We start from the raw sequence: 27,787 nt of genomic DNA on the forward strand, positions 1-27,787 counted from the left end.
GACATCATTGTGTTTAGTTTGTTTTACAAATATCGCTCACCTTTCTTTTCAACAAGCTCATACTTTCTTTCTTAATTCCCCATTACAATATCAGCATTCCGTTCATTCTCGCTCTGCTTCAAGTTTTGTTGTGTGAAGACATTAAAAACTTAACATTAATTTACATTCACAGGCACTTTTGGCCTCATTTACCTCTGACAGCCTCTGTTCTATAGTTGTTGGGGCGTCAGAGGTTTGATCCCTGGCTGACATACCAAAAGACGTTAAAATATGGTTTTCAGTCATACACAACTGATATTATAGAAATGAATAAAAACAAAAAAAAAAACAAGTAAGACTTTGACATAAGAACAAAAAAAATTCAGTACAGTGAGACCTTGTCTACTCAAGACATCCGGAAACATCTCTTTCCAGTCAATTTTTATTAAAAAACAATCTCTCATGTTATAAAAATGACTGTCTATAATGGATGTTTGATTTCCATTAACGGACAGTAAATTTTACATACCAGCTAGTGAAATCAACACACAATCGGCTCATGTATCCACATGAAGCTTTGATCTACCACCGATTGTGTGAAGCGAAGTGCAAGACTCCGTGTTTTGACATGAGACCTGGTTAACTAATGACATGGTGATCAGTAGGTCTATCTGACACTGAGTCAACTACTGAGTTCTAACTGTAGTTTAAACAGTCAAAGCAATGTAAGTGCATTGTGTCGATATTCAAGTCAGTTGGTAGTGATAGTCACTGCCTCTGATGAGCAGGACCTACCTGATATGCAAGGAATAAGACAACAAAATAAGTATTTTGATTTATTTATTTTTAAGGATGACGCTTTAAGCCAGCAGTTAAAATATCAAGCAACAAATAGTATACACAAGTGGACGTGCATGTACATAAGCAATATGTATATATACAGTCCGTTCCCAAACCTTGCAGTCAAGTACCAGAACATAGCTCATAATACATAATACTGTTATCAGTTGGTAGCCGAGTTTGCTGATTACAGCGCACTCTGTCTAATTCGGACCAGCTTGGGACCAACTGAAAAGTGCAAATTAGACAGCAGTCCAAGTTACACAAAAGTTTCTTATATTTATGCCGGAAGGTTCAAACTGTAAATTCAGTCCAGTTTATTCTGCAATCCGAGAAAGAATGAGTCAGAGTTGGACAGAGTGCACTGTAGTCCCAAGTCTTTGCTGCTTACTACAACTGTGTACAGGGATCTGCCTGAAGAACTCATTCATTCATCTCTTCAGGTAAGGCAACATAAGGCCATGAACTGTCCATTTGGATCACTGATAGTCAATGATTTTCAAGAAAAAAAATTCCATTATTTGAGAGTTGCATTACTTTTCCTTTCTGACTCATCACATGGAAACATACAGTGTGTTTACCCATTGGTATCCTAAAATAATAAATATGTTGGTTCACTGACATTCAAATTGTATTTACATATTCATATTCAAGTTGATCAGCAATAACTGGTCACCGTGTACTACCCTTAAGGTCTGACACTCTTAATGTGTAGACTGTCACAAACATTCCAGAGGATCAACGTCTGAAAATATCTCTGATCTAACTGAACTTTCAAAAGAAAAATATGTGGTCCAACAACGCCAAACTTAATGCTTTGCTCTGCTATACAATTGTTCAACCATGACTGACAACATTTAATATACTGCAATGTTTCTCAAGCTTTCAGCTTACTATTGAAACATCTCCCTTGTCATCTAGGAATGAGTTTACTTTCATGCCACTTGCAGCAATATTCCTATAATATCACAATGGCGTACACCGCCATTCAGTAAACATTTGTGATCCATCAAACTTAAACTTAGTGCTTTTCTCAGCCAAATGTTTGACAACAATTAGCATCACATTCTAACACTGCAGTCTTCAAGCAGCTTACAACACTTAAACAAAATGTTGATTTCTAACCATGAAATACGAACATTCTAAAAATATATCTTTGACAGAAGTGTTTCCACAGATGGCAATATAGTCTCAAACTTTGGGCCATTCTCTGTAACCATCTCAGGACTGATAAAAAGAGAATAAAGTCATATATTTTACATAAGAAATATTTCATGATGCATTTTAAAATGATTCAGTGTTAAACTGAATTTTCCCCATGCTTCACATAAAATGCATTGTATATGTTGTCTTATACACCAGCAAGTGCTGACCAGTGAATCTATGGAGGTTATCACATAACTGACATTTGGAATAGTGAACATCCTGGATTAAAAGCAAACACCATATTAATGGAGCCTTGGCTATATCCAATATCCTAAGATATTTACCATCCTGAACAATTGAAGAGCATAACCTCTATATAAAATTTCATTCTTAAGTTCTGTCATTGAATAGCATTCTCACAGATCACACAAAAGTTAGCTAAACATTGTTTTCCAGATATCCAGAAACTGTTTTCAGGAAAAGAGAGCATTCAGAAGTAAAGTAATCACTGTCACTCAATGATGAGAATAAAAATAGCAACTACACCAAAACCTGTTTTAGTATTGGTACACTACATACAGAAAATACCTACAATTCAGAAACAGGTTTGAGTGCAGCTGTACAAAGTGATCTTAACACTAAGATGACTGTAACTCCCTTACCCTAACAAAGCCTTAAGGTGATCTTTGTGCTAAGGTTGTTGTCTACAACAGCACCTTGGCAACTGATCCAGCTCAATTATTTTACAATTTTGTGTAATAAATTGCCAAAACTTGTAAGATGCCATATTGTTTTACACTATCCTGATTTATTATTTTCATTATTAAAATAATTTTGCAAGTAAGAGGTACAGTTTCCCTGATGGCCAGTTCTGACTTTTCTGTCAAAAAACATAACACTGAAAACAGAATCTACCGAAATTTTAAGTTTGCACCTTAAATTTAACCCTGTCATATCAACTGATGTCATCCTTACCCACTGTGAGGTAAATATTATTATCACCACAAAAACATGTAACATGTGACAAATATCTTCACCAGAAATATACAAAATAATGTCGAAGTAAAGTGATTAAAAACATACCCAGAACAGAAAGAGTGAGGTGTTACATGAGTGAGTGAGTGAGAATAGTTTTATGCCACTTTTAGCAATATTACAGCAATATCAAGGAGGGGGAAAACCAGAAATGTATGTGGAATCGAACCCAGTGTTCACCCAAAATGAGCAAACCACTACCTCCTGCTCCTTGGTTTTCAAAGAAACCCAGAAATTTGGATGTTGAAACTTTCTGAAACAACATTTCTTTTCTCTTCAAAATGTGCTTGTTCTAAAGCTCATATATATACTGCAGAGAAATTGATAAAATGAGGCCAATTTCAAGGGTATAAAAACTGTAGGACACCTACTATGCAGAAAGACCAATACATGCAACATTTTTTCAATACTAATGGGGTAGCCTAGTGGTTCAAGTAATCACTTGTCATGGCAAAGATCCAGGTTCGATTCCCCACATGGATACAATGTGTGAAGCCCATTTCTGGTGTCCCCCCTGCCATGATATAGCTGGAATATTGATAAAAGTGGAGTAAACCCCCCCTTTTAATACTACCAGGTACCCACCCTGATGTAGATGTGATCTGTGTCATCTTTCATGTCCACCCTATGCTGCATCAATGACCAGTCGCTCATTTCATTCCCTGCTTTTTCGAAACAAGTCTTCTGGCTCATAACGTGAAGGAAACATTAATACTGGCTCTGATGAAAGAAGCAAAATACTAGAAGATTATAACATCACTGAATTTGTCATCCTGAATGCATTCACGCAGACAACAATGAAGAGACTTTCATAAAGTCTGAATTCTTTAATTCTGACATTCAACATCTGCATATTTTAAAATTCTTATGACAGCTGCAGCCATACTAATGCAAAAATGCCTTGTTAAAATTTGTGGGACTAACACAGCTGTGAAACAATAGTACAATAGTACAGTTACATAACAACCTGTAGGCACAACATGGGAGGAACGTTTGATAAGATGTAAAAACCTAAAATCGCAGGTATATGGTGCTGAGTCTGCTGACAAAACTAAAACCAAACCAGAACCACAGGGTCCTGGCATACTCATGAGATGAAGTTCTGCACGGTGTTTTAGCTCACGTTCTCATATTAATACTGAAGAGGTTCATGCTACAGAAATGCATGTAAAAATCACAATTCAAAAATACTGTAGCAAACAGGGTAAAATGTCAACAAAGAAGCCACATAACAAATATGTCAAAATTAATATTCAACATGTTCTTCATAAATGCAGAAGACTAAAACTGTGGATCCGAACGAAGCATATCTGATCTGAATAAAGTGTACCCTTTCATAGGAAGATCCATCAGCTCTCTAACCAAATAACTCTTCTGAGGCAATTTAAGAGAAGGGTGAAAACAAGGTCAAAAAAAAAAAAAATTCCACAAAATGGAATGTGTTTTCAAGAAACAAATACCAGATTACTTTGCATTTGGAACAAACATTGACTTTCCAGCTGACAAAGGTCAGATCAAATTGGAGGAAACAAGTAAAACACTTACAAACCTAACCCTGCATGTTGAGGCCCAGTACCCACGACACATACCAAATTTCACTGTGAAAAGAGCTTTTAGCAATATTCCAGCAATATCTGTGTGGGGCACACCAGGAATGGGCTTCACACATCGGACCCTTGTGGTGAATGAACCTTGGTCTTGGGCATGACAATGTCTAGACAAAAATGGATTGTCATCAAGCGTGTCAAGGTCAGAGGTTTCTGGAAAGTATATACACACGAGAAAGAAGCCACAACATAAGCCCTTTTGACTGAAGGTGAGCTACAAACATAAAAAGGTAAAACAGAAAAGTGCTATAGCTGAACACAACACGGTAAGTTGAATAGGTGCATGAAACTGATTTGGATTTACTTTGGGCTTTAAGTTTCCTGTCAGTTAGTAAAAGGAACTGCAAGTCCTTCAGCTTGCTTCCATTCAACATAAACTTCACATGTTTGGCAAATGACTTCAAATGAGACAATTCAAGGAAGAAAAAGCTTTTTCTCCATGTCCCACAAACATTCAAGACCGCTATTCTGATACTGATGAATGTCAATTTTGCATGGTGACGAAAGATATATCATGGCATGTTAGTTTGATGTCAGATTAAAACCTGAAGTCATCTCAGGGAAATGTGGGCATCATAGCAAGTGCATTAGTGTGTGAAGGAGTTTAGTTTTAAGCTGCTTTTAGCAATATTCCCTCATCAAATCAGGGTAACCACAAATGGGCTTCACACATTGCACCCATGTGGCGAGTCAAACCCAGGTCTTCAATGTGATGAGCAAATGCTTTAATCAATGTGCAACCCCACCATCCTCACTGTGTACAGTAACTTAATTGGGTCAATTTCCTTTCAGGGTTAGACAGACAAGATTGTCACATGTCTTTCACATCCTATCACAACCTTGTCCTTCTTGCCTGGCCTGTTTTGTGGTCCTCACAAACATTTCTCAATGTCAAAAATCATTGAAAAATGTACTGACACAAACATACACAAATAACATGGCTGCAAAGTCTGATCCAATTTTTGGAATATTAACAGAATTCAACCCATACTGAGACATTGGGTACTGGTAATATGTATGGATACTAAACTAAAAGCACTAGACAAATATTCTAACGTCTTTCACAAAATTATCTCTCACAAGCAGCATATATTGCATTATCAACATAACATCATTCATATCCATATATTTATTTTGACAAGAAGAACATGATTATTGCTTCAGCCTGTAGTACACACACGGTTTACACTTTGATTGTATCACTTCAATTACCGACAAGGAGTCAAGGACAACATCTTTTCTTTGTCTCCACACAAGGAACACATCGGTCTACATTTTAAAATCTGTGTCACTGACATGGGCTTGGGACCAATCATGATCTATTCTTGCCCATGCACCTATATCCTGATGTGACCATACATTATCACTAGACTTTAAGCCATAATGTCAAATATCTCACAGCTTGTCATCTTTGATGACAATGTACATAGGAACATTGTCTCATTCAGACTGTAATGTAGTGTTACGTCATGTTTCAACACACTGATGGATTCTTGTAGCAGTCATTTCTGATGAACCCCTGACCCACCCAATCCCATAATGAATTGCTGTTGCCTTACATCTGGACAACTTGACCATCGAATCTTGCCTACGCGAGTTGACAAGACCAGATATACATAACCGTAACTAGACTTTAAGCCACATTATTTAATGTCTCACTGCAAGCCATCTATGATGACGACGCACAGATTAATATTTGTCTCATTCAAACTGCAATAGTAGTCCTTTTTGAAACATTATCACAGTGAACTTTTGACAGTTCCTCACAACCAACTCAAAATATACATTCAACAGCAAAACTGTCCTTCAAAATCACAACTAATGTTCAGATGAGAAAAGAGATTTCCATTTACAAATGACTACAGACCATGGTATGTATAACTGGGATGTTTAACCGGGATATCTAAAATTAAAATATACTCACATGACTAATACAGTGAACTCCTTTTAATCTGCACGCTGTAAGTTCAGGGCGAGTGACAATGTTTGACTTCAGGCTATTTTCACAGTATCTAGTCATTTCACAGTTGTCAGTCGTATCACAGTGTGTGTGTGATGTAACTGACAAAACCAGAAACAGATTTAGCACAAATTTCATACTATGTCAAACCAATCTTATTTCTTGCATTATAAATTAACATAAAGGCCGAAGGGTATCTATCTATCTATCTTATATATACTATAATTAAAAAATCATTTAAAGCAAGATGCCACAAGAATTTCCATGTTAAATCTTTTTGTATCAACTAAAAATAGGTTAAGTGAGTTAAAGTTTCACACTGATTTCAAGAGTATATCACTTGTATCACATTAACATTAGGATTTGATATTTTGTGCGGGTACTTCTCACACCCTACCCTGCCCCCACTTAATGAAAAAATACAAGCGGGAATCCGTAAAAAAAAAAAAAAAATGGTCTGGCCTTAAAAACCCACAATCATTTGTGCGATACGTCTAAGGGAGCCAACTCTTCACTGATAACCTGCTAGATAACAGAATTTGGGAACATGAGATGAAAAAGATTGAGTAAGTGAGTGAGGACTTTACATCGCTCTTAGCCATATTCTAGCAATATCAAGGTGGGGTACACCAGAAATGGGCTTCACACTTAAAAGCCAGGTGGGCAATCGAACCCAGGCCTTCAGTATGACAAGCGAACATGTTAACCACTAGGCTACCCCACCATTCCTTGCGATCTATAATCCAAACTTATCACGACAATAAAGTAGCAGTATTCTAGTAATATCATGGCTGGGAACATTTGTTTCAATACTACTAGGGTAGTCTCGTGATTCAAGTATTCACTCGTCATGCCAATGATCCACAAGGTACAATGTGGAGGCCCATTTCTGGTGTCCCCCCGCCATGATATGGTTGGAATATTGATAAAAGTAGAGTAAAACCCACCCATATAATACTACCAGGTACCCATGTGGGGAATCGAACCCGGGTCTTTGGAGTGACAAGCAAATGCCTTTAAACACTACGCCATCTAACCTCCCCTTGAGATGTTTGGAAAAGGATAATACCTCTCTCAGTGTATGTTAAACTAAACAATGCTGGCATAGACAATTTTACTTGCATCTATCATTTTGATTAAGACAGTTTTACTTAATTTCAACATCAAAAGCAGTTTAACCTACACAGCCTACAACAATAGTTAAGTTCCTAATCAAATGGCTACTGAAATTTAAGCCAAGTAACTTCTGAATCCTGATCTTTGACAATAATTAGGAAGAATTGAATGATATACGGCTGCAAGCAGAGTTTAAAGTAACAAAATCCCCCTTGTCAGATACAAGTACATCATATAGGACCAGTGGCATTTCCTTATGAACAAATATCATTAAAATCTTCAAAGCTCTGAAGCAGAACATTTTTGCAGACAAGTAAAGATAGAAGTTGACCTCCAAGTTTATTATATACAAAATATTGTCGCAGACAAATATAAATCAGTTTTAAAGGTTGTCATTATGATACACTATGTTTTGTAATGAGTTAAGGAATATGAAAACTACAAAACTTTGCATTTTAGAATAGCTCTGTACAATTTTTTAAGGAAGAATGGTTTCATACAATCCTTGACAAAAAGAATAACGAACAAGTAATAAGCAGTCTAAGTAAACTTAATCTCAGTGTTATTCGTTACACTCCACCACTGACTCTAACAAACCCTAGTAGATGGTTGCGTCCATCCAAACAATAGCGAGACGGTTAAATATATTTAACCAATCAGACAACGCCTACTACTTAGAAATCGGAGGGACTTACAAAATATTCAGGTCACTGACACACATCTCTCCACAAACAAAAATCCGCAAATAACAAAGTTGTTTGACCTGCAGTATATACGCCTTGTGGTTTCTGTTGACATGGATGCCATTAACTAATATTTCTGCAAGAAGACATCCTTGAATATTGCCCCAAAACACTGTTTACTCACTCTTATCATGGTTGTAACATGCACCATGTGCATCACCCACAAGCGATCAAAACAGCATGCAGAATCATTCAGGCACGAACCTTTTCAAGATAAAAAATTCAAAAGGCATGTTGGAATGTCCACTTTCACAATTTGGTAAGTTTTGTTCTGATTGGTCAATCTCAAAGGTTACCTGACACGACCTCCAATAAGGTTTTGTTAAACTCAGTAGTGGAGGGTAGCGAAAAGTACTGATAAAGACTCCTGCTTGCACCAGTACCTTTTTAGGTGACTGGCAAAGTCTACATTTACATTTTGCCTGCAAACTACAGAGTACTCTGAAAAATGAGCTAAAACCTGGGGCAAAATGGCAGTCAGCTTTAAGCTTTTCAAGGCAGTGTATTTTAACCATTGACGTTTTAGATTCAAATGAAGACAGACTCTTTGCTGGGACAAGTCTTATTTCATCACACACACAAAGAGATAACGCACACCTTTAATTGTAGATACTCAACAAAATATGAACACCACATTTGGTTGAGATGCTTCCAGGATGTAAAAATCTACAATTACACATCACTTACATGATACATACATTTTGCAGCAAAATTAATTCATATTCAAAATTTATTCATAATAATAGTTAAATCAACATTTCACAGGAACATAAACAGTACCTTCGTGGATGTCACCAGATCTGATTTAGAACATGAACATTAAAAACAATTACATCGAACACAAAAACAGAGGAGATGCTTGGACAAGAATCCTAAAATATCCTTGTCAGGTCGACTATGAAAACTTCTGAGAAGTGTTGCCATGGTTACTACAACAGAAATTAATTCATTCAAGTTTACGCATATCTTACTTATGCAAACAATCCATAACATAAAATTAGCCTTATTTTATACTTGATTTTTTTTTATTTGGAAGCAATCGGTTTAACAACTATCCGTCTCAGTAAAAAGCAGGATGCACTGATGAGAACCTGTAATGGTTACACTCGTTTGGACAGACAATTACATAGAAATAATCATGACAGATCTATCAGTTTAGTACAAAGATAAATATATATATTTGATTTAAAAGTTTCACCAGAATACTCCCTGACACACCTGAGCCCTTATTCTCAAAACGTTCGTAGCCCTAAAAATTCTTAACTTTGATCATAGCCAATGTGTTAAGAATGGGATTAAGAAGTTCACAGGAACGTTTCGAGAATAGCTAGCCTGGTTTAGTTATTTCTACAAAATTACTGACCTTACTATCTTACCATTATTTTTTCTGCTTACAGATTTTATCCATAGCAGCCTGTCATTAGTGTCAAGTAGTCAAGTCCAACACGATCATGTCATTCACTATTTTCACCTGGGTGAAGTTTGGTGCACACAAACCATGGATTATAATACAAGTTTTTCTGGGATTCAAACTCATATTTAGAGGATCCCGATAAGACATGCGAGGGGGCATCTGCGTTATGCAGCGTTGTCACAGCAAGACAATTATCTATCCACTGATGATTGTACATAGAAAGTATACAAAATTTATGTACAGTTGACGCATTAATTGCAATTCAAGGAATTGAGTCAAAGGTTACTTGGAGAAATGACAGAGACTGGCACAGGAAGGAAACACTACCTTCATTTGCCTTGTTACTCAGGAAGACCTTCAATAAGTGCCCTAATTGTTATACATATAATTTTTTAACTCAACATATTTATCTCATATTTTTCAAAATGCTGTATAAAGTGATTTCCAAACAGGTGGAACTCTTCATCAAGCCCAAAATAGGTAAAGCACGGACCATGACTCTTGCCATTTCTTCAAAGATAATGTACGTAAAATGCCATCCTTGACTCTAAAGTGGTGTGAAAGAAATTGTGTCCCATTTTGAGCACAGCACACCTTGTCCAAAAAAGAGACAAGGGTCATAACTCTGTAAAACTTTTTTAAAGCTGGATTTTCAGGCTGATCTGAATATGAATTCCTTTGCGCAAACTATCACCCATGTATCCACAATGGTTCCTGACTTCACAGCTGTCCTGTGCCTCCTGTCGAAAAGATCAAACTAGGACCATAAGTGGTACTATAAATCAATACTTTCTGCTGGTTTTCAAACTTAGTCAAAATAAAAGTCCCATAAAGACACACGTGTCCTTGTATCCGAGCTAAGAAATAATGAATAACAGTATAAGGAAATTTAGTCTCAGTTCTTTTTGTTGCACTCTACTTCTGAGTCAAACAAACCCTTGAAGGAGGTCCCCAGTCATTGACACTGAACCCTCAACAAATGGAAATACACATAAAATACAGATATTTGACCTGCAGTAGCTAATATTTCCACAAGCAGACATCCTTGAATACTGACAAAAGCACTATTCTCAGTGACTGTTTACTCACAGTTGCATTACCCACAACTGATTGTATGGAAAATAGCATTCAGAATCTTTCAGATACAAACCTTTTAGAGGTAAAAGTTTAAAAGGTATGAGCCAATGTCCACTTTCACAATTTGGTAAGCTGTGTTCTGAAAGGTTACCTGACGTGACCTCCTACTCAGGTTTGCTGGATTCAGTAGAAGAGTGTAATGAATAATACTGAGACTTTAACTGCCTTGTATCCAGAGTTAGTTTGTTGTGTGGACCCTGAAACAAATATACCCAATGCACCCCAAACAAGCCTAGTAACTGTGGCAAGTCTAGATTACTGCAATTTCAGGAAAACGAAGAAAGTCTCTTTTCTATTGTATTTAATTTTAATTCCAAACCTTGTATTTTCTGAAAAACTGTTCATTTCAGGGACTAGCTGTTAGTCTAACAGAGTGGTTGCTAATGTAAGTTGATAGAAGTCCAGGGCCCTGTTTCACAAATCTCTCGTAAGCTTAAGATCTCATAACTTTTCTAGTAGCATTCCTACCTCCTATTTTACAATATAAGAGGTACAAATGGTACAGTAAAGTTACAAGGTCTTAGGCTTACAAGAGTTTATGAAACCGGGCCCAGAACTACATCCCTGCTCTATTTCAAGAAGGGCAATAAGATGTAGTGGGGTCATACGTAAGTATCTGCCTATCCATTTTCAGATTTCTTCAGATTGACAGCACATGTACAGTGACTAAACTGGAGTTTACAGGGAAATAGTATAATTGCTTCAACTGTAGTTATCATTCTTTACTTTCTTACAACATAATCTGATGCTGAAGGCTGGACTTTCCCCAATCAGCTGACAACACTGGACCAATCACATGATCTCAACAGCAGACCTTGATGTGGAATATGTCAAATATATTTCATTTTTCATCAGTTTTAGCAATATTCCAGCAACATCATGGCAAGGGACACCAGAAATGGGCTTGATATATACCGCATATCTATAACTATCAATGCATAACATCCTAAGCCTTGCGCCATGGAGCACAAAACATGAGTAAATAACACTCAGATGACCAATCTCACCCATGCTAAAGGAATATAATTATTACAATAAACACAACAGAAGCAGAATAAAACAAAGAAGAATGACACCAGAAATGACCACAGACTTTGTGCACTGCAAGTGTGTCATGAAATATTCTTGTTTAAAAAAAGAATGTATCAGTGATAACAAATATCCGTGAACAGTTTAACACCCATTGAAATTACACTTTAAAAGTAAACTTTTATGATAAAAATCATAAAAATTATCAGTTCTGAGTCAAAATATTTTTTGTGTTAATCATGAGCAACCAGAAAGGCAACAACAGTAAAAAAAAGCAAACAAATAAATAAAATAAAAAAATAATAAAATATTTTTACATTACCTCTTACCTTCTTTTATGAAATGTATAAACTTTAATCTTTCAAATAAATTCATGTTGTAGACCATGTCACTTTCCAATGGCAACAACATATCAATGCATGTAGATGAAGAAAGATCCTTCTCATTGCTTTTGTTCAGAAGTGTAAACGTGAGTTAGCCTTTATTCACTGTTAGCAATATCAAAGCAGGGGACACCAGAAATGGGCTTCACACATTGTACCCATGTGGTGAATGGAACACAGGTTTCAGCATGATGACCAAAGTCCTTAACCAGTAGGCAATCCCACCGCCCCTGAGTGTGTAGGGAATTGCATTTTTATCATATGAGGGTGCAAACAGCAATTGGGATCATAGCCACTTTATTATCATTTCATGTTGAAATATTTATTCCGGGCAGGCTGGAGATGGAAAATACAGAAAAAATAGTGCTATCTTCTCCACTAAGTGTGAATTATATTCCTACCCATCAGTATCACAAACCAAATAACAGAATTTTTTGTAAAAATATTAATTTTTAATCAGTTTGTTAATTTATTGAGATGATTTATGAAGATTCCTAAGTGGCATACAAATTGAAGAAAATTTATTCAAACCAACAGATCAATATTCAGGCAGCTCATTCTGACAAACAAATACTATTTCTTCGATTCTTTGGTTTTGTCCCCGGAAGTGGGCCTGTGACAAGCTCTACTCACGGCTCCGAATGTATTAAACAGCTATCCGCTTGAGGACAACGTGACACATCATCATGTCGGTTAGATCAAGTCCATCGAGAATCTCCATCATATCGTAACTGTTTTCAAATGTCACTTGTGGAGGTTTGGCGGTCTCTGTGTCCATCTGCGGAGACTTTGAATCTTTCTTAAATGTCACTTGTGAAGGTTTGGCTGTCTCTGTGTCCACCTGCGGAGACTTTGAGTCTTTCCTAAATGTCAATTGAGGAGGTTCAACTGACTCTGTGTCTGATCGCGGAGACATGGCACCTTTCTTTCGACTACTTCGACACCTTCCAGTCTCAAGGAAAACATCCACTGAAGTCTCAGCTGCATTCATTAATTTCTTGCCAGTATTAGATTTTATTTCACTGAATCCATTCTTGCTAGTATTTGATTTTATTTCACTGAATCCAACAATTTCACTATCTCCAACATCAACAAGATCTGAAGTTCTCGTAGTCTTACTTTTATTTGCCTTACTAGCCTCAATTCTGACACTGAAAGGTGTGTCATCATCTAAATCATGATCTTCTTGCTTGCTTTTCTTGGATGCCACAGATTCAGTGTCAGTTGAAACTAACCGTTTGAACGTTTTCTTGGATTTACCTATAGTTTTCTCTTTAGTCTGACTACAATGTCTTCTTCGAACAGAAGGTGCATTCAGAATGGACAAATCCTCTGAAATGTCATCAAGCACAACAACTGGTTTCCACAAAGATGCATCTACATTTTCCAACCACTTCTTTTTCGGAGTATCAGCAGTACAAGACAGATAGTTTATAAGGATTTTATCTGGATCTTCCTTCAACTTCTTTTCACCATTAACAGCAGATCTTTTCTGCCTGCTTGAATCACTGCTGGACAAACCATTAGCCAGACTGGAATCGGATAGGTTATTGAAAGACAACCTCTTAGCCACAGACTTTGGTAAAGTGTCAACGTTGTCCATCACCACAAGAGGTAACAATGTATTAATGTCTGCATCCACATCCACAGGAGGACTCCCAAGAGATGAAGCTGGTGAACATGGTGTTACTGGACGTCTGTTTCGCTTTGAGGAAAGGCTTTTTTCACTTCCTGAGTCGCCAGTAGTGACACATTTCTTGGACACATCTCTGGGCTGTTTACTTCTGGTTTTGCTGCTCTGACTCTGGGAGCTGCCGTGTCTGGACAATGATGTCCGTCTGCCATCACTGAGGGGAGTATCAGGAGGACTCTTTCTCACGTCCGTAAGGATAACAACTGGGGACAAGGCGGGAGACACTTTGTATGGGCCAGAGGCAACTAATTTGGGACTATGGAATGAGTCTTCGCTCTTAATACTGATGATATCCATATCAGGTTCCTTCTGTGGAGTTTTGTTGTCTTCTTCAGGTGGAACTATTCTGTTCCAGTGAAGTGGCTCCTTTTCAGTGTCCATTGTCTCCATACTGAATATAAGTTCCGAATTTGCATCCAGTCTCATAACAGTCTTGGACTTGATCTCACCTGAAATTATTGACAAACGAAATCATTCTGAGTTGCTGAAAATTAACAATAACATATAGGGACCAGTCATAACCCTGTGAAAGTCTGGGGTAGAATAGGCCTTCAGCAACCCATGCTAGCCATAAAAGGCGATTATGCTTGTTGAAATAGGCAACTAATGGGACCAGGTGGTCAGGCTCGCTGACTTGGTCAACACGTCATTGGCTCCCAATAGTGCAGATTAATGCTCATGCTGCTGATCACTGGATTGTCTCGGCCAGACTCGATTATTTAGACCGCCGCCACATAGCTGGAATAAAACAAAACTCACTCACTCTCTCTTGAGGCTGAGTAGAAATATATTCAAAACACATATGTCCTGTCTTCTAACGTAATGATAATGAGGTTAGCATGAGGTTGAAATGAGGTTGAAACGTTGCATTGTATGAAAGATATTGCAAATCCATAGAACTATTCCCCTTTGTATGAAAGATATTGCATATCCATTGAACTATCCCCCTCAGTAAGAAAGATATTGCATAACCATAGAACTATATCCCTCAGTACGAAAGATATTGCACATCCATAGAACTATTCCCCTTTGTATGAAAGATATTGCATATCCATAGAACTATCCCCCTTTGTATGAAGATATTGCATATCCATTGAACTATCCTCCCTTTGTATGAAAGATATTGCATATCCATAGAACTATCCCCCTTTGTATGAAAGATATTGCATATCCATTGAACTATTCCCCTTTGTATGAAAGATATTGCATATCCATAGAACTATCCCCCTCAGTAAGAAAGATATTGCATATCCATAGAACTATATCCCTCAGTACGAAAGATATTGCATATCCATTGAACTATTCCCCTTTGTATGAAAGATATTGCATATCCATTGAACTATCCCCCCTTTGTATGAAAGATATTGCATATCCATTGAACTATTCCCCCTTTGTATGAAAGATATTGCATATCCATAAAACTATCCCCCTTTGTATGAAAGATATTGCATATCCATTGAACTATCCCCTTTGTATGAAAGATATTGCATATCCATAGAACTATCCCCCTTTGCATGAAAGATATTGCATATCCACTGATCTATCCTCCCTTTGTATGAAAGATATTGCATATCCATAAAGGCCACTCAAAGAAATCATATACAAGCTGGCAGCTTGCAATAGCATAGGTATGGCACCTGAAACATAGAAACCACCCTGGCCAACCAGGATTCAAACCTAGAAACCACCCAGGCCAACCAGGATTTAAACCTAGAAACCACCCTGGCTGACAAGGATTCAAACCTAGAAACCACCCAGGCCAACCAGGATTCAAACCTAGAAACCACCCTGGCCAACCAGGATTCAAACCTAGAAACCACCCTTGCCGACCAGGATTCAAACCTAGAAACCACCCGAGCCGACCAAGATTTAAACATAGAAACCACCCTGGCCAACCAGGATTCAAACCTAGAAACCACCCGGGCCAACCAGGATTCAAACCTAGAAACCACCCGGGCCAAACAGGATTCAAACCTAGAAACCACCCGGGCCGAAAAGGATTCGAATCTAGAAACCACCATGGCCGATAAGGATTCAAACCTAGAAACCACCCTCGCCAACCAGGATTCAAATCTAGAAGCCATCCTGGCCGATGAGGATTGAAACGTAGACACCACCCTAGCCAACCAGGATTCAAATCTAGAAACCACCCTGGCCAACCAGGATTCAAATCTAGAAGCCATCCTGGCCAACCAGGATTCAAATCTAGAAACCACCCTGGCCAACCAGGATTCGAATCTAGAAACCACCCTGGCCAACCAGGATTCAAATCTAGAAACCACCCTGGCCAACCAGGATTCAAATCTAGAAACCACCCTGGCCAACCAGGATTCAAATCTAGAAACCACCCTCGCCAACCAGGATTCAAATCTAGAAGCCATCCTGGCCGATGAGGATTGAAACGTAGACACCACCCTAGCCAACCAGGATTCGAATCTAGAAACCACCCTCGCCAACCAGGATTCAAATCTAGAAACCACCCTGGCCAACCAGGATTCAAATCTAGAAGCCATCCTGGCCGATGAGGATTGAAACGTAGACACCACCCTAGCCAACCAGGATTCGAATCTAGAAACCACCCTGGCCAACCAGGATTCAAATCTAGAAACCACCCTCGCCAACCAGGATTCGAATCTAGAAACCACCCTGGCCAACCAGGATTCAAATCTAGAAACCACCCTCGCCAACCAGGATTCGAATCTAGAAACCACCCTGGCCAACCAGGATTCAAATCTAGAAACCACCCTCGCCAACCAGGATTCAAATCTAGAAGCCATCCTGGCCGATGAGGATTGAAACGTAGACACCACCCTAGCCAACCAGGATTCGAATCTAGAAACCACCCTGGCCAACCAGGATTCAAATCTAGAAACCACCCTCGCCAACCAGGATTCAAATCTAGAAACCACCCTCGCCAACCAGGATTCAAATCTAGAAACCATCCTGGCCGATGAGGATTGAAACGTAGACACCACCCTAGCCAACCAGGATTCAAACCTAGAAACCACCCTGGCCAACCAGGATTCAAATCTAGAAACCACCCTCGCCAACCAGGATTCAAATCTAGAAGCCATCCTGGCCGATGAGGATTGAAACGTAGACACCACCCTAGCCAACCAGGATTCAAATCTAGAAACCACGCTGGCCAACCAGGATTCAAATCTAGAAACCACCCTGGCCAACCAGGATTCAAATCTAGAAACCACCCTGGCCAACCAGGATTCAAATCTAGAAACCACCCTGGCCAACCAGGATTCAAATCTAGAAGCCATCCTGGCCGATGAGGATTGAAACGTAGACACCACCCTAGCCAACCAGGATTCGAATCTAGAAACCACCCTCGCCAACCAGGATTCAAATCTAGAAACCACCCTCGCCAACCAGGATTCGAATCTAGAAACCACCCTGGCCAACCAGGATTCAAATCTAGAAACCACCCTCGCCAACCAGGATTCGAATCTAGAAACCACCCGAGCCGACCAGGATTCAAATCTAGAAGCCATCCTGGCCGATGAGGATTGAAACGTAGACACCACCCTAGCCAACCAGGATTCAAATCTAGAAACCACCCTGGCCAACCAGGATTCAAACCTAGAAACCACCCTCGCCAACCAGGATTCAAATCTAGAAGCCATCCTGGCCGATGAGGATTGAAACGTAGACACCACCCTAGCCAACCAGGATTCAAACCTAGAAGCCATCCTGGCCAACCAGGATTCGAATCTAGAAACCACCCGAGCCGACCAGGATTCGAATCTAGAAACCACCCTGGCCAACCAGGATTCAAATCTAGAAACCACCCTCGCCAACCAGGATTCAAATCTAGAAACCACCCTCGCCAACCAGGATTCAAATCTAGAAACCACCCTGGCCAACCAGGATTCGAATCTAGAAACCACCCTGGCCAACCAGGATTCAAATCTAGAAACCACCCTCGCCAACCAGGATTCAAATCTAGAAACCACCCTCGCCAACCAGGATTCAAATCTAGAAACCACCCTGGCCAACCAGGATTCAAATCTAGAAACCACCCTCGCCAACCAGGATTCAAATCTAGAAGCCATCCTGGCCGATGAGGATTGAAACGTAGACACCACCCTAGCCAACCAGGATTCAAACCTAGAAACCACCCGAGCCGACCAGGATTCGAATCTAGAAACCACCCTGGCCAACCAGGATTCAAATCTAGAAGCCACCCTGGCCAACCAGGATTCAAATCTAGAAGCCACCCTGGCCAACCAGGATTCGAATCTAGAAACCACCCTGGCCAACCAGGATTCAAATCTAGAAACCACCCGAGCCGACCAGGATTCGAATCTAGAAACCACCCTGGCCAACCAGGATTCAAATCTAGAAACCACCCTCGCCAACCAGGATTCAAATCTAGAAACCACCCTCGCCAACCAGGATTCAAATCTAGAAACCACCCTCGCCAACCAGGATTCGAATCTAGAAACCACCCTGGCCAACCAGGATTCAAATCTAGAAACCACCCTCGCCAACCAGGATTCAAATCTAGAAACCACCCTCGCCAACCAGGATTCAAATCTAGAAACCACCCTGGCCAACCAGGATTCAAATCTAGAAACCACCCTCGCCAACCAGGATTCAAATCTAGAAGCCATCCTGGCCGATGAGGATTGAAACGTAGACACCACCCTAGCCAACCAGGATTCAAACCTAGAAACCACCCGAGCCGACCAGGATTCGAATCTAGAAACCACCCTGGCCAACCAGGATTCAAATCTAGAAACCACCCTCGCCAACCAGGATTCAAATCTAGAAACCACCCTCGCCAACCAGGATTCAAATCTAGAAACCACCCTCGCCAACCAGGATTCGAATCTAGAAACCACCCTGGCCAACCAGGATTCAAATCTAGAAACCACCCTCGCCAACCAGGATTCAAATCTAGAAACCACCCTCGCCAACCAGGATTCAAATCTAGAAACCACCCTCGCCAACCAGGATTCAAATCTAGAAACCACCCTCGCCAACCAGGATTCAAATCTAGAAGCCATCCTGGCCGATGAGGATTGAAACGTAGACACCACCCTAGCCAACCAGGATTCAAACCTAGAAACCACCCTGGCCAACCAGGATTCAAACCTGCAGTTGTAACTATCCACAATCTTGAACCCTCACACAACTGGCCCATGTGTGCCCAGTACACAACATTAAAACCAGTTGGAATGTTTGATATTTTCTTGAAGACGTTACTTCTCACACAATACCATACAAAGGATGTCTAGCAGGGCATGGTAAAAAGACCTTAACATTTCTCTGACACAACTTGGCCTGCAAGGCATGACGATAATGTTCTGCACTCGCTTCACACTTTCAGAGGCCTTCTTAAATTTGAGAAGGATTTTTGTTGGGAACATTTATGACAGATCAACCAATTCAGCTTGGTATTGTTTATTCTTTAACACCGCACTTGGCAATATTCCAGCTATATGTCGACAGTCTGTAAATAATCGAGTCTGAACGAGACAATCCAGTGATTAACAACATGAGCACTGATTGGGTCACAATTACATGCCAACCAAATGAGTGAGTCTGACCGCTCAATCCTGTTAGTTGCCTCTTACGACAAGCATGGGTTGCCAAAGACCAATTTCGACCAAGATCTTTTCAAGTCAAACTTGACAATGGTAGACCTCAGCTGCACAACACACTTCACGTCTTTTGTGCCAATTTAAATATCCTAGATTTATAATTATCCTGCATCTATTATCAAAAAATGATGAATTGATATAATTGAAACATGTACTCATAGAGAAATTTTTGTGCTCCCAGTCTCTTTGTCTTAACAAGTAGGACTTGGTGAACACTGAATAAGGACTGAGTTTGGTTCTGTCACATTTTCTTTCTTCACATTTAAGTTCACCAAACCAAATGTATTTCTGTAATATTGGACACATTTTGTCAAAATGTATCACTGCAATATTCTTAATCAAGTTAATGTGCAACCTTCTCACCATTACTTTCCAATGTTGCATTCTCTAACAGCAAAGCATCCACGTGGCATTTGTTTTTCTGGTGTTCGCGGATACGACGTCGGCTGAAAAGGGTGACGCCCTGTGCAAACAAAGTTTTTCGTTTGTGCTTTTGACAGATCTGCAAGAAAAGCATTAACATACACTTTACGTTATTGCATAACGAAATTCAACATTCTCAAACACAACAACATTTAGTTTAGTATTACGCTGCTTTTAGCAATACTCCAGTAATATCTCAGCGGGGGACACTAGAAATGGGCTCCACACCCATGTACGCAATCAAACCTAGGTCTTTGGCATGATGAATAATTTAGGCACCAGGCCATGTGACTTAGTTTGTACTGAACACTGCTCAGCACTACATCTCAGCAGCTCATCTCGTAGCTGTTGACAAACATACTCATCGTGTAGGCACTGAACAATCTTGAATGATGCTGAATGTGGCTTTTAACAACAAACCAAACAATCATATTTCCTGTAAGGACCTTTGAAATTAGTATAGTTGTCCTCTGGAGCCTTAGTTTCATAGAAAGAGAGTGAGAAGAGAAAGAGGCAAGGAGGGGAGGGGGGTGGGGTGGTGGTGGTAGAAGAAGGTGGGAAAGACATTACTGAGAAAATTGAGGAGTGCACACTTCATATTCACCTGAGTTTCAGTGGTAATTTAATTCACTTTCAATACAAAAGGAGAGGGTACACACTCCTACACAACCCTTTAGATCAGCCAGTTGTTTGGAGTTGGACACTGACCTTACAGAATACCTTATGGTCGACCTCGTCATACTTCAGCCAGGGGAAGTCAATGAGCCATGCGTAGTCAAACACGTTTTGCAATCCCATGATGCTCTGGATCTGTTCCTGACATCGGTGCACCATTTCAAGCCACTGAGGTGACTGGCCAGCACTAGCAGTTTCTGCGAAGCAAACTGGTGACAGTCACAAAAGTACACGGCATGTCGTACCATTTTTATCTATCTATCTATCTATCTATCTATCTATCTATCTATCTATATCTATATCTATATCTATCTATATATATATCCAGTCCTGTATATCTTTGGGTGGTCATGCCACCTATATATTTTGAGACATTTAATACAATGCTTTTTTACGGGTATCAAGTATCATACTCTTGTACATATATTAACATAAACTTCATGAAAGAAAGACATGCAAGATGTTAATCAATAAATGAGACATAGTCAGCACACATGAAAAAGCACAAAATATCCTTGAGATGTCAACACACTAAAGATGCATGATTTCTGAAAACCGAGAACCAGTGAAGTACCATCTACACCAATGCTCTGATCTGGTATTTGAAAAAAAAACTGGAGTCTCCAAAGCAATTCTTTAACAGCCACTAACCTTGTACTATCCGCAATGCATCGATGTGTTGCTGTGACTTAGTGTGGGTTATCAGTGGATCTCTCATGAAAAAGTGGGAGCCCGCTGTGAAAATGTTGCTCTTCTTTGAATATATGCACACCTGAAAGAAAGACTTCCATATGTCAGCATGAGTGAGTGTGGTTTTATGTTGTTTTTAGAATTATTTCAGCAATATCATGACACCATTAATGCATGTTACACATTAACCATATTATTTTTAACCCATATGGAGAATCAAATTCGTGCCTTTGGTGTGACAGGCGAATGCTTCAACCACTAGGCTACCTCACTGCCTCTATGTCACCATGAAGGCGACATTAACAAGCGTTTGCCACTATCATGGCAATGTACCCCGCTGTTAAAGAAGAATGAAATATTTATAACAAGTTCACTGCTTTTACTCACACACAACATGCGTGAAATGACTGGTGTCTGGATAATGACCCAATGTAGGCTGTTGACAAAATTGAGGATACTGGTTGCAATGTTTTATGGAATATTGTGTTAACGTAAGTTCGAAAAGTGGACAAAGCATTGTGGTCATACTGAAAATAAGATCAAGGTAACCTGAATCAACCGGTGTCTGCTTAAGTCCTAAATGTAGGCTGTTACCAAATTTGAAGACATTGGGTACAACAGTTCACAAGAAATCGTGCTAACAAGAGTTTGAACAGTGGTCAAAGTGAGTGAGTGAGTTTAGTTTTACACTGCACTCAGCACAATTCCAGCCATATGGCATTGGGTCTGCAAATAATCGAGTCTGGACCAGACAATCCAGTGATCAACAGCATGATCAGCACTGCTCTGCACAATTGGGAACCTATGACATGTGTCAACTAGTGAGTCTGACCACCCTATCCAGTCAGTCGCCTCTTACGATAAGCAGGGTTGCCTTTTATGGCAAGCATGGACCTTCACAGGTCAGTGGTCAAAGAGATGAGGTGACCTTGAAAATAAGGTCAAGATCAACAAAATTGACTGATGTCTGTGTAATCCCTCAATTCAGACTGTCACCAAATTAGAAGACATTTGGTATAACAGTTTATGAGTTTATGTACATACGCACAGACGCTGCTGAAAACATAGTCCCCTGTTCCGTGTTACAGAGGGGGACAAAAACATATTGAAAAGAGTTGAAATTGAGTTATTCTTCGTTATCTCTTGACTTAAATCATACAAAAAAGGATTGTCACACCATATTTAGAAACTGTATTCAATACATATGTAAGTAAGAATTGCATCTTTGTCCTGTTTGGAGGCCGTGGGGTGGCCTAGCGGCCAGTCTAAGTAAACTTAGTCTCAGTACTTTATGTTACACTCCACTACTGAATCTAACAAAACCTTATGGGAGGTCGGGTCAGATTACCTTTGAGCAACCAATGACCATCCAATCAAATGTGACAAGGCCAAACAGATTTAACCAATGAGACAACATCTACTGTTTAAGGTTTGGTGAGGCTTAACAAATTAAGCTAACGCTTTGGCACCTCACGCCAAAAATCTGGGTTCGATTCCCCACATTGTTACAATGTGTGAAACCCATTTCTGGGTTTGTCTGCAGTGACGGTGCTGGAATATCGCTGACAGTGATGTAAAACTAAACTCACTCACTCTCCCGGTTCACTGATCCTGCTGTCAGAACAATACAGGTTATCACAATGAAATTAGTCATGCATGTATTTCTCACAAACTGGGAATTTCTTTAGTACTTAAACTGGAATTTATTGACATTAATAACATTTTCACTAATATTATTTGTTTGGTTTGTTGTTTTATGCCACAATCAGCAACATTCCAGCAATATTCCGGCTGTCTGTAAATAATCATGTCTGGACCAGACAATCCAGTGATCCAATTATCCACAGCACAAGCATCAGACTAGTTAGTTAGTTAGTTAAGTGTTCTTGTATAGCGCACAAATCAAACTGCAAGGCAATTTCTCTAGGCGCTAAAGTATTTTTCCCTCGATCACCAGATGTCAATCTCAACAGCACATCGTAATTCAATCTCAACTCCCTGGGGAGTATACAACTCTTGCTGCCACTAGGCGCACCGAGTTTATTGTGGCTCTCTCATCCTAACGAGGTACCCAGTTGACAGCTGGGTGGACTGGGACACATAGTCACAGCACTTTGTCCAAGTTTACTGCACGTTGCTGTACCCGCAACTAGGTGTATGCATGTGTTCATGTGGCCACCATCTGGTCATATACCAACAGATTCGTGGGTTCTTTTAAGTGCACAGGGTTGTGTACTCTAGAGAGTCTGCAAACTACACAACGGGATATGACAACACGTGTCATTAACTGTCAATAATGTCAACAAGCCTGACCACCCAATCACATTACTTGCCTCCTACTGAAGCCCTATTCTAACCCCTATCTTCATAGGTAATTTTGACTGACTTAGGGTCAAACAGCACATTGAGCATGTTCACTTAATCTGGCTGTACACATAGATATGCAGGGATTTATCTGGAGTCCCAGATGCTAACTGTTAATATTAGTATTGACACTGTTATCATAATCATCACATTAACTGTTACAGTCACTGAATTGCAAATAATACCGTAAGTGGCAAACTCTTCGATAACTTATTGTTATTTAACTGAAATCTTACAAAAAGAATTTTGACTTTTTCTGCATCCCTGTGGATGCAGTGACAGATTTTGTTGCACTCATTGTCAATTTTTACACATATACAGAGCTTGATCTTTCGCTTTTTTAATTGCAACCACAAATTACCAAGAGCAACCTAGTTATCAGCCAATTTATGAGAAATATATTGACATGAAATCTAACATCATAAGCATAAATATGTCAGCTCATGTTCTCTTCTAACTTTGAACAGGTTCGGCACCGAAACATTACTATATATGGACACATCTCAGCCATGTATTGCTATGGTTACTATGGTTTCATGGGTACTACATCACAGAAATATGTTTATGCGCACTGAAACCTGACACCTTAGCACACTACGTTGACACTGAAATTTGGCTGGTGCAATTAGGTTTTTATCTTAGGTAGCACCTTGTGTATGTAGGTTAACATCTTTAAAAATCGAGCCCTGGTATAGGTTGCAGAAATTTGCGTCCTGATAATCCCTGGATACCAGCAAGATGAAAAATGGTTCATATAAACTGATATGTTTGAGATGAGTCATTTCTCACCTGACAGTACATGATGTGTTGGTTCCGATCATACATAAGCCAGGGAAAGTGGTCTGCCCACTCTGGATCAAACTCTCCAACATGGCTGCTCTTCCCTATTACAACAAAGTATCAACACTTACTTTGGACACATACAAACATGTGAGTTCACACTTTGTGAACCAGTTTCCGCCACACAAAAACTTGACATGAGCCAATGTCTATCAGACTATGTTTAAAAAAAGCACATTATCAAATCATGGAAAACATTTTGTAAATATGGTAGCCATAATTATAAAATGGGATTGCATGCTGGTAATATATGTTGTTAAATGGGATTTGAAACCAAGAAATATCTTGATTTTGAATATAAAACAATGTGCTTTTGCAGGGTTTCAATAGCAGTGTTCCCCATGACACAGAAAATTTGTGTATTTGACTCCCCAATACATGTCCCTGACTCCCTCTCATGACACCAGAGTCATGATGACTCCTAACTTCTTATGGCAAGGGCAAACACTGATTAAAGATGACTCCCAAACACATCCATGACTCTTGACAACAGGGTGTCATGATGACTGCTAAATATATATGCCTTGGGTACACATTGAATAGAAAACATTCGGGCAGTGATTGAGTGAATGTCATCCTTCATTGCACTATTACATGATTTCCCCAGCTATGCATATGTTCCAGCTCTTCATCCTCGCTTTCATTCCCAGACTGAAGGACAAACATTTCTGAATGTTTTTCACTTATAGCGTCTTAAAATAAAGAAGCTGAGATTGCATAAATTTTCACTTCTTAATAACATTTCTCGATGCCATTCACAGACATCTATCCATAATATCTTGAGGTCTTACCCTTATTTAGTGGATCCTGTTTAGAATTAGCACTAAGTGGTAGACACACTTGTCCCGGTGTTGCACTTGGGCCAAGTACACTCCCTATCACACCTGGCAACATGTCCAGACGAACTGGGGGCAACCCAATTAACTTATCAGCAGTGGACTGACACTCTTCTGGTGACTTCAAACGGGAATCCATGGTCATCAAGGAATCATTAGATGCTGAAACTGAGCTGCTTCCTTTTTGAGCATTATCAACATTTAACGATTCAACAATACTGGCAACAATCTTATGTAAATCAGAATTATCCTCTGCTACCTTTTTAGGTGTTTTGTTGGGTTTCTGACCCTCTTTTGATTTGACACTGTCTTCCACACCAACTATTTCAACTTCTTCCTCATCTTCATCATCACTAACCCTCATAATAGTCATGATCCCACTTACTGGGTCGACAAGTTCCATACTGTGTCCCTTAGCGAGACAATCGCCATTTTCTCCCTTGTCAGTTGTCTTTTCAACTGAACAAGAAGCATCATGATCAACATCAATAACAGCATCACCGTCCTTACTTCCTTGTAAACCAGAGTCATTAGTGTTCTGATCAGATGTTTTACCATTTTTCTGTGACTCTGATATGGATGCAGGTATATTTTCTTTAACACTTTCCGAAATTGTACCTGGCTTTTCCTGCATTATCTCAATTTTTTCCACTGACTCAGAATCTGTATCACTGGTTTTGGATGTAGAAAAGTCATTGGCAATTATTTCTTCAATATGAACAAGAGAGCTGTAACTTGGATCACATGTAGGATCACTCTCTTTTGGACTGTGACTGTTACTATCATTACTACCGACTGTTGAAGTGTTTGGACAAGCTGATACTTGTAATAATGGGTCAATAACAGGGGCAGCCTCATCACTTGGAGTCATGCTGGACGCGATCAACGGACATAAGGTTGGTGTAACTTGAGATTCCCCTTCCTGTGCTGATCCAGTTTCAGAACTTTGTAGTGAATCCAATGCTTGTTCTCTTTGTGTAGTTACAGTTTCTGAGTTGCTTGGTATCTTTGCAAGTTCAGCGCCCTGTGAAGACTTTGATGCTTTCTCACTACTGTAGTCCTTTGAATTAATACTTGCTGATAAAAACTTCATAGTTAAAGGTCTGGTCTGGGTGTTTAAGATCAGACCATCGAAGACAAATGTCAGCTGCTCACCCCCTCCATCGTCAAGACACTCGCATGTTGTGTTCAACATGCAAGGAAGTACAACTCCACCTTGACCAAGGTACCATGCTTCAAGATGGAAACTCGACCCTGCCGTATTCTTCACGCTTTTCAAAACATAGGAATGTGGGAGAGTAAAGTTGATGCGATCTATGGTTGCCGTATTCTCATTGTCAGTGTCTGACTGTTCAGCCCTGAATGGCTGATCAATAATGTCAAACAAGCTAATTCGAATTGCAGATTTTGACACATCTACGGCGAGTTTCCTTAATTCCACAACGATCTTGCCTTCAGAACTTGAGGCCGACTGAGCCAAGGGGTCATAATGTTCTGTTCTCAACTGGCATTGCTTTGCGAGACGATCGTCATTTATCGTCCTTACCGCACAACGCTTCAAGTCGAAGTTTGCACTTAGGTATGATGCTGAGTATTCGACAAAAGGTGCACTGAATCTCTTTTGGTATATTTTCACAAGAAACGAACGTGGGAATGAAAATTCGAGGCTACAGACAGACATCTCTTCTCGCTATCATTGCAGCACCTGCAATCCACAGAAAACTCCCATGAATACATCCGACTGCAATCTCCATGTACGCATTAATGCTCAAAGCGCTGCAATGAGCTTGTATCAGCTAACGATACTATTTTCCTGAAAGAGATAATTATGCTAACAAATATTATTAGACACCACCTATTGTGGTCAGTATTAGGTTTGTGAATCGCAGAATGTCCTAAACCAAACCAGAATACCGCACTGACACAAAACTTAGAGTATATCTCTCTAGTCGTAGATGCCATAAACCGTACTGTCAGTACCAGCAGAAAAAGAGACATTCTTTCCTTTCCAGTGTGAATGTACTGACTCATATGCGTACACGTCTACAGCCAATATTTTACAGTTTACGGAAGGGGGTGCTACTGTTGGCGAATCCCATGTTACTTTGTAAAGTGGTTACCGAATACGAAACCTCTCGCTTACAGAAACCGGAACATTTACCGCGAAATACGAAGTCAATTTTAAAGATCACATCAGAGACCTTATTATAAGGTCTCTGATCACATGTACTCTATGGGGGTACAAATACATATATCATT

At 39.6% G+C, this 27,787-nt stretch overlaps 1 protein-coding gene across 1 annotated transcript; it reads right to left on the bottom strand.

Moving 5' to 3' along the window:
- Positions 1-12,819: 12,819 nt before the first annotated feature.
- Positions 12,820-27,561, bottom strand: LOC137282619 (uncharacterized). The gene is made up of 6 exons (XM_067814399.1): positions 25,484-27,561; positions 24,642-24,736; positions 21,450-21,570; positions 20,832-20,995; positions 20,064-20,202; positions 12,820-14,531 (listed from the first exon to the last, which is right to left on the bottom strand). The coding sequence occupies exons 1-6, from the start codon at positions 27,207-27,209 to the stop codon at positions 13,036-13,038; spliced, it is 3,741 nt and encodes a 1,246-aa protein (XP_067670500.1). The 5' UTR covers positions 27,210-27,561; the 3' UTR covers positions 12,820-13,035.
- Positions 27,562-27,787: the final 226 nt, after the last annotated feature.

This window comes from Haliotis asinina, chromosome 4 (assembly GCF_037392515.1).
Source record: "Haliotis asinina isolate JCU_RB_2024 chromosome 4, JCU_Hal_asi_v2, whole genome shotgun sequence".
Taxonomy (NCBI): domain Eukaryota; kingdom Metazoa; phylum Mollusca; class Gastropoda; order Lepetellida; family Haliotidae; genus Haliotis; species Haliotis asinina.